Source organism: Procambarus clarkii, chromosome 25 (assembly GCF_040958095.1).
Source record: "Procambarus clarkii isolate CNS0578487 chromosome 25, FALCON_Pclarkii_2.0, whole genome shotgun sequence".
Classification (NCBI taxonomy): domain Eukaryota; kingdom Metazoa; phylum Arthropoda; class Malacostraca; order Decapoda; family Cambaridae; genus Procambarus; species Procambarus clarkii.
In genome coordinates, this window is record NC_091174.1 from 17,799,563 (window position 1) to 17,812,392 (window position 12,830).

Consider the following 12,830-nt stretch of genomic DNA (forward strand, 5'->3'; position numbering starts at 1 on the left):
TCATCAATATAGCACACATCCAGAGGATGGCTACTGCCAGAGTGGCCCCACAGAGACCTACACCTAGCAGTGTCTCGAGGAGAGGAGAGTCTAGCTCCGCACCCCCGCCTGTTGGCTCTGATTTAATATTCGCGTTATAGTTTAATTAGGTTCATGTTCGTAATTATTAGTGGAATGTGTTTTTAAAGTTGTGGATGGGTTGTGCAGTTGGGTCTTACACTGAACTGCCCTCCTAGTGAGCAGTGACGGTGTAACAGTGACGGAGTAACAGTGACAGTGCGACAGTGACGGTGTAGCTGCTAACAGTTAACGGGTTAACAAATACCGTGTAGAATAATCAGTCGGTATTAAATTTTAAAGAGCACGGTGGGGAGATGGGAGGGGGAGAGAGGAAGGGGTGAGGGAGAGGTAGAGGGGGGTGAGGGAGAGGAAGGGGGAGTGAGAGGTAGGGGTGAGGGAGAGGAAGGGGGGAGTAGTGAGGGGTAGGGGTGAGGGAGAGGAAGGGGGAGTGAGAGGTAGGGGTGAGGGAGAGGAAGGGGGGAGTAGTGAGGGGTAGGGGTGAGGGAGAGGAAGGGGGAGTGAGAGGTAGGGGTGAGGATGGGGGGAGTGAGAGGTAGGGGTGAGGGAGAGGAAGAGAGGAGTGAGGGGTGAGGGAGAGGAAGAGAGGAATGAGGGGTAGGGGTGAGGGCCAGAAGGGGGAGGATGTTTGGCTGATACGACCCACTGGAAATATAATTCGTGCCCAACAGCTCATTTTGACTCTGTGATTTCTATGCAAATTTGCGGACAGCTGTGTGTATTTCATTTAGTGAAGCGAGCCAGAGCCGCAGGTAACACTGAGTGACCGTAACTCCCTTCACTTGATCTGCCCAACTGGTGCTGCGGGGAAAGTTATACCACACAGCGGTGGCAGGGCCATGTGGCACCAAGCGGTGGCAGGGCCATGTGGCACCCAGCGGTGGCAGGGCCATGTGGCACCCAGCGGTGGCAGGGCCAGGTGCCACCCAGCGGTGGCAGAGCCATGTGGCACCCAGCCGTGGCAGAGCCATGTGGCACCCAGCGGTGGCAGGGCCAGGTGCCACCCAGCGGTGGCAGAGCCATGTGGCATCCAGCGGTGGCAGAGCCATGTGGCACCCAGCGGTGGCAGGGCCAGGTGCCACCCAGCGGTGGCAGAGCCATGTGCTACCCAGCGGTGGCAGAGCCATGTGGCACCCAGCGGTGGCAGACTCATGTGGCACCCAGCGGTGGCAGACTCATGTGGCACCCAGCGGTGGCAGAGTCATGTGGCACCCAGCGGTGGCAGAGCCATGTGGCACCCAGCAGCGACAGTGTCAACAGACCACTGGAACATTATCTAACACTTTCACTACACTAACACTAACTCTTTCCCCTGCACTGTTCTCTCCCTTCTTGATTTCATCTTTATGATTTAGATCCGTGTTAGAGACAAGGTGCGGGCCTGTGCCGCTTCCGGTAAAATCCACCTTGTCATTTTATGCGTGCGTGCGTGTGTGTGTTTGTGTGTGTGTGTGTGTGTGTGTGTGTGTGTGTGTGTGTGTGTGTGTGTGTGTGTGTGTGGTGTGTGGTGTGTGTGTGGTGTGTGTGTGGTGTGTGTGTGGTGTGTGTGTGGTGTGTGTGTGGTGTGTGTGTGGTGTGTGTGTGGTGTGTGTGTGTGCGCGTGCGTGTGTGGTGTGTGTGTGGTGTGTGTGTGGTGTGTGTGTGGTGTGTGTGTGGTGTGTGTGTGGTGTGTGTGTGGTGTGTGTGTGGTGTGTGTGTGGTGTGTGTGTGGTGTGTGTGTGGTGTGTGTGTGGTGTGTGTGTGTGTGTGTGTGTGTGTGTGGTGTGTGTGTGTGTACTCAACTAGTGGTGTGTATTCACCTAGTTGTATTCACCAAGTTGAGCTTGCGGGGGTTTAGCTCTACTCTTTCGGCCCATCTCTCAACTGTCAGTCAATCAACTGATACTATTTTTCACACACACACACACACACACACACACACACACACACACACACACACACACACACACACACACACACACACACACACACACACACACACACACACACAGACCCTGCGGGCAGACCAGCACGTCGAAGTTCAGACTCCCGCACAACTGCTCGAGCAACCGCCGAGCAACCCGGGACCCCCTCATGAACAGCCGAAGGCGGGACCACAGCCGCAACAACACTACTGGAGGGAAGGACAAGGAGCGGCCCAAGAGCCCTAAACAAGACCCAGCCAGGTCCGAACCTGGGACGGAAACAGATGGAATGGCCTCCAGATCACCAGGAAACCAAACCCGGCGATCTGTAAAGAACCACACCCCTGGCGAGCAGACAAACGGACCGACTGGGAACCCACACCAGTCAAAGGTAGGCCACACACCAAAACCCAAGCAGACTCAGACAGGGCACCAAGATCCGGTAAAGATGCGTAAATACACCAAGTGCCAATTACAAACTAGGGAAGGCAACAAAAGCGGCAAGCCTGAAGCCCCACCACCAACTGTGCCAGTCCCGGAAAACTGGAGAAGAACGTGCAAAGAATTGACCTGGAGGTCCAGGGCCACCATCCAGGCACCTGGCCCCAACAAAAGCCGGACCGGAGACAACAGTCCTCCGATGAGGGCATAGAAACCATGGCGCAGACTGAATAAGTCCAGAAGAACCGCGGATTCGCCATGCCCGTGTCTGCATAGAGCAGACGGGAACCCCAGAAGGATAGGGCGGATCGACCACGTCCAACGCACCCACTAAGGTGACATGATGAAGCGCAGGGGAAGAAGCCCACCCCGCCAGCCCTGAACCCCCCAAAGGGGGAGAAGCCATCCGCCGCCACCACCAGAGGCCGGAAGACAACCAAAAGCGCCCACTAACTGCGGGACCATGCGAGAGTCAACAGAGCAAGCTGTTCCCCCAGTGCCCCATCAACAGCGAAGGGAACAGAGCCCCATCCGAAAGAAAAAGTATACATATATACACATATATATACATATATATATATTATGTACACATACATATATACACACACACACACACAAGGTGTCTTACACACACATGGGTATGCACATACACATGTGCACACACACACAGTGTACACATACACATGAAAAGAAAATTACAAGCCGCCGACCAGTGGGCAGAGAGCACGATGCCGGCCAGGCTAAGAAGGCACAAAACTGCATCAAAAGGCCCACCTCGACAACAAAACCTCAAAGTCCCAGCACGACCACAACATGTGGCAAGACCCAAAAAAGATCAGTCTGCAAGCCAGGAAGACCCCGGAACCCCAGAAGGCAGAACCGGGTCACACACGAGGAAACAAAGCCCCTGAACCCACAAAGGGGCCTAAGAGGAAGAAACCTCTGGAACGAAACCAAAGAACCCAAAGGAACCCGGAATCGAACCAGGGGGAGCCCAAACCACCATATTTGTCGGCGGAGATACACCGCAGAAAGGCAAAGCACAGCCCCCAGACAGAACCCCCTGGGAAACGGTCAAAACAGACCAAAAACCGAGGAACAAGGTGTGGGAGCAAGCATAACAGACAGGGACACTGAGCCCAAACCCTACGGCTCAGACCCAAAACAGACAAAACTGGAAACCCTGGTGTAAAATCAACACTCAAACGTTCCCAGAGGAACAGAAAATGGGCAGAAAACACCAGAAAAGCAAAGAAACGACAACAGGAGAATAAAAACCCCTGAAAAAGGTGAAAAAAACTCACCCAAGACGCTCGCTCGCACACCCAGGCGTATGAAAACAAACCGCAACGCCGCCCTGGTGGCCACGCCGGGAAACAGGCAGAAGAAAATGGCAACCAGAACAGGGGGCTGTGACCGACGCAAAAGATACGAAAACACGCCAGCAAAAGTGGGAAGCAAGTAGACTGGATGGGCAAAAAACTCCGCCTAGAAGCAGAAAACCCCGGCAAGGTCAAACAGCCCCAGAACTGCTAGCAGGCTTCTCCCACAGCCCCGGGAACCTGCAACAGAGGTCCCGAGGCACAGCCGTCGTCCAAGCCCTCCGCCCTTAAAGAAAAGGAAGAGTCCATGAGAAAGGCAGCAAGAAAGGGCCGCTGGTAAGACCCAGAAGCCATGGCAGGAGGAACAGGCTCGAAAACCTCCATCCCCAACCCTAACAGGGCAGCCCCCGAAACCGCCAGAGTCTCGTCCCCAACTAAACCCCGCCCCAACCCCGAAACCCGCAGACGGTCAGGAACCGGGAATAGGGAGGGAAAGGGGCAAAAAACACCTAACCAAAACGGGGCGGCCCCGGGGCATCCGAGTGGGAAACCAACCTAGCGTGTTGCAGCAACCTAACCTAGCTTGCAACACGGATGCCACCATACTCTGAACAGTAGTAACATCAGGAGAGTACTGGAGAACAAGCAGAGAATCTCTCTCGCAAGACTCTGGGTCAAGGTGTCAGTGACCCAACAGGCAACATGACGGAGGTAAAAGTGGTGACTCTCACCCGGAGACAAGGGCACAGCAACCAACGAACCCGTACAAGACGGGTTGGAACCCGGAAGACACATTCAATGGTCCACCAAGCCCCGACAGGGGTTTCCAGGGCCCATAGGGTAACAACTATGGGAAGCCCGGGCAAGGTGTTGCTAACCGGTTAAGAAACCCAAAAATAACAAGGGAGGGGTAGAGGACAACATTGAAAACCCCTGCGACGTGTACAATCATGGGGGCCTAGCAGAGGGCCACCAAACACTACCAGTGGAACTATAGCCACACTGGGCAGACCCCCACCAAGCAAATGAAAATAAAAACAAAAGAAAAACCCCGCAAAAGTACACCGTCTCCAGAGGCAACAGGAACCGGTCGCTGCTTAGGTGGCAGGTCGCACAACACCTTGACGCCCTAACCAGCACAATATCAGTCCCTACCCAGGGCCAAACTAGGGCCTCAAGCCCCAGCTGGCCCCAAGGGCGAGGCAAATGCCGAGCAGGAAGAACCTCTACGGGAATGGTTCCCGAACGCCCCAGGGAAGATAACCCTGTCATGTAGGGGCAGTACTCACAGGGCGCTTAGGGAAGGAAGACCCTAAGTGCATGCAGCATTGGTACTGATGAGGAACACCTGGCAACCGCACAACACAACACAACACATGGCAGTGAACGTCACACAAGGCAAACACCGCCTAGGAAACTGAGGCCAGAGAAGCGTCTATCCCGGTTGACATTAGCTTACGAACTGATGCTTGGCAGCCGATGCGGTGAAGTCCGGGGCTCCCCCCTCCCCCTCGCGGGGCGGGGAGGGCGGTACGGCAGAAGAGTTTGCTTGTTTCCTTGGGATTGTAGGGAGTTTCTACTTTTCTGTTTGGTTTTTTGTTTTAGTTTTTTACCATGTGGGGTTTGTTTTGTTATGCCTACCTTTCTGGGTGCCTAACCCCGGTCGATGGCAGATAAGGAAAACCCCAACCACAATGGGGGGTTCCCAGGACCATTGCTCCTTGAAACCTCTCTGAAGGGGCACTGGTCCCTGATAGGTCTGAACTCCTTAGCTAATGTCCCAGTTTAATATAACATACATTAGCCCGATAAGCTCCAGGGAGCCGTAGGGGCTCCCCACAGAAAATACTTTTTTCTTCACAATACAATGTACTTTGTCTTATTTTATTGGTAACGTTGTTCTTCTATTTGACCTTATATGCATATATCCCTTTAGAGCATTTTATTTTATTTTCCCTCAAAGGGAAACTATGAGGAGATAAGAAAATTCCTAACAGATATAGCACGGGAAACAGAGCTCAGGGGAAAGACGGCGAAAGACATGATGGACTACATCGCGTAGAAGTGCAAGGAAGCAGCAAACATGTTTTTCCCAGTCCAAAAGGAAAACTGTGAAATGAAGATGAGAAACCCATGGTTTAATCAGAGATGTAGGCTAGCTAAGCAGCAAAGTAAAAGGACATGGAGAAACTAAAGGAATAACAGGACACTTGAGAGCAGAGAAAGATACCAGAGTGCCAGGAATGAATATGTCAGGATGAGAAGAGAGGCAGAAAGACAATACGAAAATGACATCGCAAGCAAGGCAAAGACTCAGCCTAAATTGCTGCATAGCCACATCAGGAGAAAAACAACAGTAAAGAACAGGTTATGAAATTAGGGATAGGGGCGGAAGGATTCACTACAAACGACAAGGAAGTGTGTGAGGAACTGAATAAGAAATTCCAGGAGGTCTTCACCTAAGAGCAAGGAGAAATTCCAGAGATATGAGAGGGAATAGCTAACCAGGAACCACTGGAAGAGTTTGTGATTACCAGCGGGGAAGTAAGGAAGTGTTTACTAGAGTTGGATGTGACAAAGGCTATAGGCCCAGATGGAATCTTCCCTTGGATACTAAAGGAAGGAGCAGAAGAACTGTGCCTACCACTCTCCATAGTTAATAACAAATCACTGGCAACAGGGAAACTGCCAGAAATTTGGAAAGCAGCTAACGTAGTCCCGATATACAAGAAAGGGGATAGGCAGGAGGCACTGAACTACAGGCCAGTGTCCCTAACTTGCATACCATGCAAGATGATGGAGAAGAGTGTGCGAAGAAAGCTAGTGGAACATCTGGAGCGAAAGAACTTTGTAACACAATATCAACATGGGTTCAGGAATGGCAGGTCCTGCCTCACAGGGTTACTTGAATTCTACGACCAGGCAACAAAAATCAGGCAAGAAAGAGAAGGGTGGGCCGAATGCATATTTTTGGATTGTCAGAAAGCCTTTGATACAGTACCACACAAGAGGCTAGTGAAAAAGCCGGAGATGCAGGCTGGAGTGAAAGGGAAGGTACTCTATTGGATAAAGGAGTACCTAAGCAACAGGAGACGAGGAGTCAGTGTGAGGGGTGAGGTCTCAGATTGGCGAGACGTTACAAGTGGAGCATCGCAGTGGTCAGTCCTTGGACCTATACTGTTTCTGGTATATGCAAATGATCTCCCAGATGGTATAGACTCGTTTCTCTCAATGTTTGCTGATGATGCCAAAATTATGAGGAGGATTAAAACAGAGGCTGAAAGTAGAGGCTTCAAGGGGACCTAAACAGACTGAATGGTCCAACAACTGGCTGTTGAAGTTCAACCCGAGTAAATGCAAAGTAATGAAACTAGGCGGTGGAAACAGGAGGCCAGACACAGGATACAGAACAGGAGATGAAGTACTTAATGAAACGGACAGAGAGAAAGATCTAGGAGTTGATATCACTCCAAACCTGTCTCCTGAAGCCCACGTAAAAAGAATAACGTCTGCGGCATATGCGAGGCTGGCTAACATCAGAACAGCGTTCAGGAACATGTGTAAGGAATCATTCAGAATATTGTACACCACATATGTAAGACCAATCCTGGAGTATGCGGCCCCAGCATGGAGCCCGTACCTTGTCAAGCACAAGACGAAGCTGGAAAAAGTCCAAAGGTATGCCACTAGACTAGTTCCAGAACTAAGAGGCATGAGTTACAAGGAAAGGCTGCGGGAAATGCACCTTACGACACTGGAAGACAGAGGAGTAAGGGGAGACATGATCACAACCTACAAAATCCTCAGAAGACTCGACCGGGTAAACAAGGATAAACTTTTCAACACTGGTGGTACGCGAACAAGGGGACACAGGTGGAAACTGAGTACCCACATGAGCCACAAGGACGTTAGAAGGAACTTTTTCAGTGTCAGAGTAGTTAACGGATGGAATGCATTAGGCAGTGATGTGGTGGAGACTGACTCCATACACAGTTTCAAGTGTAGATATGATAGAGTCTGTACACCAGATGATTGACAATTGAGAGGCGGGACCAAAGAGCCAAAGCTCAACCCCAGCAAGCACAAATAGGCGAGTACACACACACACACACACACACACACACACACACACACACACACACACACACACACACACACACACACACACACACACACACACATTCACAAGAAGCAGCCCGTAACAGCTGTCTAACTCCCAGATACCTATTTACTGCTCGGTAACAGCAGCATCAGGGTAAAAAAAACTCTGCCCATCTGTTTCCGCCGGCGCCGGAAATCGAACCCCGGACCACAGGACTACGTGTCCAGCGAGCTGTCCACTCAGTCACCAGCGCCCTACAAACGCCCTGTCTGAGTGCATGAGTGCGTGCGTGCGTGTGTGAACTCGCCTATTTATGCCTGCAGGATCGAGCATTGACTCTTGGATTCCGCCTTTCTAGCCATCGGTTGTTTACAGCAATGACTTCTGTCTCATTTCCCTATCATATCTAGTTTTAATATTAATAGAGTATGCTTCCACAACCTGCTCCTTAAGTGCATTCCATTTTCCCACTACTCTCATGCTAGAAGAAAACTTCCTAACATCTCTGTGATTCATCTGAGTTTCCAGCTTCCACCCATGTCCCCTCGTTCTGTTACTATTACGTGTGAACATTTCGTCTATTTCCACTTTATCAATTCCCCAGAGTATTTTATACGTTCCTATCATATCCCCCCCCCCCTCGCCCTTCTTTTTTCGAGTGTCGTAAGGCTCAGTTCCTTCAGGCGCTCCTCATACCCCATCCCTCGTAACTCTGGGACGAGCCTCGTCGCAAACTTCTGAACCTTTTCCAGTTTCCTTGTGTGTTTCTTCAGGTGGGGTCTCTATGATGGGGTGGCATACTCTAAGACTGGCCTCACGTAGGCAGTGTAAAGCGCCCTAAAAGCCTCCTCACTTAGGTTTCTAAATGAAACCTTTTTCTTTCGTTCTAACCTTTGCCAGTGTAGAGTACGCTGCTGTCGTTTTGCTATTTATATGTGCCTCAGGAGTTACATTAGGTTATAGTCCACTCCCAGGTCTTTCTCGAATCGTCACTGGTAGGCAGTTCTCCTTCATCGTGTACTGTCCCTTGGGTCTTCTATCACCTGACCCCCTTTCCATAACTTTACATTTGCTCGTGTTGAACTCCAGGAGCCATTTCTCTGACTATCTCTGCAACCTGTTCAAGTCCTCTTCGAGGATCCTATAATCCTCATCTGTCACAGCTCTGCTCATTAATTTTGCGTCATCCGCGAGCATCGACATGTAGTATTCTACTCCTATAAACATGTCATTCACGTATATGAGAAATAGAACTGGTCCCAGCACCGATCCTTGAGGTACTCTACTCGTTACTGTTCGCCAGTCCGACTTCTCGCCCCCCCTTACCGTTACTCTCTGGCTCCTTCCTGTTAGGAACTTCCTAATCCATGCTAGGGTATTTCCGCTTACTCCTGCCTGCCCCTCAAGTTTGAATAGTAGTCTCATGTGCAGTACAGTATCAAAGGCTTTTTGGCAGTTCAGAAATATGCAGTCTGCCCATCCTTCTCTGTCCTGCCTTATCCTTGTTATTTCATCATAGAATTCCAAAAGGTTTGTTAGGCATAATTTATCTTTCCAGAATCCATGTTGATGTCTGTTTACAAGCCTAATGCTCTCCAAGTGTGCAACAAGTCCTAGCCTAATTATTCTTTCAATTATTTTGCAGAGGATGCTTGTCAGTGATACAGGTCTTTAATTAAGTGCCTCCTCCCTATCACCTTGAAAATTGGAACGACATTTGCCTTCTTCCAGCAACTGGGCAATTCTCCCGTCATAAGTGACTCATTAAAGATCCTTGTCAGAGGCACGCTGAGGGCCTGTGAGCCTCTTTTAGTATCCACGGTGAAACTGTCTGGTTCAACTGCTTTTGTTGCATCCAGTGTTGTCAACTGTTTCATGACCACTTCTGCTGTCACTTCTATATATCTGATAGTCTTTCATCTAAGGTAATCTCTTCTAACAATGGGAGCTGCTCAGGCTCGGTTGTGAACACTCCATGGAAACTGGCATTCAGTGCCTCGCAGATTTCCTTATCACTTACTGTATATACCCCCTCTGTTTTCCTTAGTCTTGTCACTTGGTTGTTCACCGACATTTTTCTTCTTATATGGCAATGTACTAATTTAAGTTGTTTATTCGCTTTGATCGCAATATCATAATTTCTTTCCAAAACTCTTTGAATGTTAATGTATTCGTTTCTAGCTCTGCTACATCTAATCCTGTTGTCCTCTGTCCTTTGTCTTCTATACTTCCTCCACTGCCTCCTGCTTCTCATTTTTGCTTCCTGACACTGTATTAAACCAGGGGTATTATATTCCCTCCTGCTTTTTACCTTTACTGTTGGTATAAATCTGTCTTCGGCCTCCTGGCATTTCCATATGACTAGGTTCATCATATCTTGCACTGTTTTTTCTCTAATTTCTTCCCCTGCATTTCTCCCAGATTCCCTTACCCCTCTGTAGTCCCCTTTCCTGTAGTCAGCTCTCCTTTCCCAGACGTTTCTTTTCTTCTTTCCTTTGTGTGTGTGTATGTGTCAGAGAGAGAGAGAGAGAGAGAGAGAGAGAGAGAGAGGAGATTATTATTATATATATATTATATATATATAATTATATATATATATATATATATTATATATATATATATATTATATATATATATATAATATATATATATATATTATATATATATACATATATTATATATATACATATATATATTATATATATACATATATATATTATATATATATATACATATATATATATATATATATATATATATATAGCAACGTTGGCTAACAGCGACCAGAAACAAGTGTAAGCACACACATTGATTCGGCCCAGACCAAACTTTCTGGAGACCTAAATAATAAATCGCGCGACGTTTCGTGTGGATGTGAGGCGCGAGCCAAGTGGGGCCAGGAGCAAGGGATGGAAGGTAATGTGCTCCACACGACGCTGTCAGAGACGCTGTGTCCTCCTGGCCGCAGCAGCAGCAGGAACCTGTGTCCTCCTGGCAGCAGCAGCAGCAGGAACCTGTGTCCTCCTGGCAGCAGCAGCAGCAGGAACCTGTGTCCTCCTGGCAGCAGCAGCAGCAGGAACCTGTGTCCTCCTGGCAGCAGCAGCAGGAGAAACCTGTGTCCTCTTGGCAGCAGCAGCAGCAGGAACCTGTGTCCTCCTGGCCGCAGCAACAGGAGGAACCTGTGTTCTCCTGGCAGCAGCAGCAGGAGGAACCTGTGTCCTCCTGGCAGCAGCAGCAGGAGGAACCTGTGTCCTCCTGGCCGCAGCAGGAGGAGGAACCTGTGTCCTCCTGGCCGCAGCAGGAGGAGGATCCTGTGTCCTCCTGGCAGCAGCAGCAGGAGGAACCTGTGTCCTCCTGGCAGCAGCAGCAGGAGGAACCTGTGTCCTCCTGGCGGAAGCAGCAGGAGGAACCTGTGTCCTCCTGGCAGCAGCAGCAGGAGGAACCTGTGTCCTCCTGGCAGCAGCAGCAGGAGGAACCTGTGTCCTCCTGGCAGCAGCAGCAGGAGGAACCTGTGTCCTCCTGGCCGCAGCAGCAGGAGGAACCTGTGTCCTCCTGGCAGCAGCAGCAGGAGGAACCTGTGTCGTCCTGGCAGAAGCAGCAGGAGGAACCTGTGTCCTCCTGGCAGCAGCAGCAGGAGGAACCTGTGTCCTCCTGGCAGCAGCAGCAGGAGGAACCTGTGTCCTCCTGGCAGCAGCAGCAGGAGGAACCTGTGTCCTCCTGGCAGCAGCAGCAGGAACGCTCAACACGCGTCTTGTTGACAATATAATTGTAAGATCATGTATCAGCCAAGTCGGTCCTCAGGAAATATAGTAATGGCAGAAATATTGTCTCGACGTTACTGAGTGCCTGGCCCCCCTGCCATTCCTTGATCAGGTGGATGTTATCAGCGTCTGAGCGGCAGGAGCCAGCTGGTGTAGCCGTCACAGCCATACAGCTGGGTGGATATATTCGATATGTTTGTTTACCTTCAAGTGAGGACAATCATCACTGTTAGGATATCTTTAGGTTGTTAGCTTGACCTGTTAGGATATCTTTAGGTTGTTAGCTTGACCTGTTAGGATATCTTTAGGTTGTTAGTTTGACCTGTTAGGATATCTTTAGGTTGTTAGCTTGACCTGTTAGGATATCTTTAGGTTGTTAGCTTGACTTGTTAGGATATCTTTAGGTTGTTAGCTTGACCTGTTAGGATATCTTTAGGTTGTTAGCTTGACCTGTTAGGATATCTTTAGGTTGTTAGCTTGACATGTTAGGATATCTTTAGGTTGTTAGGTTGACCTATTAGGATATCTTTAGGTTGTTAGGTTGACCTGTTAGGATATCTTTTAGGAAACCATGAATATCGAATTTGATCCTCCCCCCCCCCTCCCAATCCCAGGCAACCACAGCACAATGACAAAGTTCACAATCAGACGAGTTCGAACACATAACCTAACCCATCCTCCTCCTCTTTAGATAGTACTTTTTGTAACTATGTGGATCATGTTACATCTATTGATATATATTGATGTAATAGACAGTTATATAGAATTTGGTGCTATTCACTTTATAGAGTCTAGAAAAAATAAAGCTAAACACTAAACATAAATATTCCTATAGTACATGTACTGTACTACGCCCGAGGGGGGGGGGCTGATAGCTGAGTGGACAGCGCTTCGCATTCGTAGTACTGAGGTTCCGAGTTCGATTCCCTTTGGAGGCGGATACAAATGGGCAGAGTTTCTTTCACCCTGCTTGCTCCTGTTCACCAAGCAGGAAATAGGTACCTGGGAGTTAGACAGCTGCTACGGGCTGCTTCCTGGGGGTGTGTAAAAAAAAAAAAAAGAGGCCTGGTCGAGGACCGGGCCGCGGGAACGCTAAGCCCCGAAATCATCTCAAGATAGGATGGTGAGAATCAGGTTTCATTAGCCACATAAATACGAAGCCTTTTCCCGTTTGTCCAAACTTGTTAATTGTCCATTACGTCAGTTTATGTACGATGGTCGA

General features: G+C 49.4%; 1 protein-coding gene across 1 annotated transcript; it reads left to right on the forward strand.

The window, feature by feature from the left end:
• The first annotated feature begins 2,151 nt into the window (after nucleotides 1-2,151).
• On the forward strand, nucleotides 2,152-11,613 carry LOC138368430 (antigen LPMC-61-like). Its single transcript, XM_069330942.1, has 2 exons — nucleotides 2,152-2,373; nucleotides 10,816-11,613. Exons 1-2 carry the CDS (start codon nucleotides 2,152-2,154, stop codon nucleotides 11,611-11,613), a joined length of 1,020 nt encoding a protein of 339 aa, XP_069187043.1.
• Nucleotides 11,614-12,830: the final 1,217 nt, after the last annotated feature.

Bases quoted from the DNA above. Each gene is read 5' to 3' on its own strand.
- LOC138368430 (XM_069330942.1), top strand. From the start codon at position 2,152: ATGAACAGCCGAAGGCGGGACCACAGCCGCAACAACACTACTGGAGGG. The intron at 2,374-10,815 runs GTAGGCCACACA...TCCTGGCCGCAG, and splicing joins GGAACCCACACCAGTCAAAG to CAGCAGCAGGAACCTGTGTC.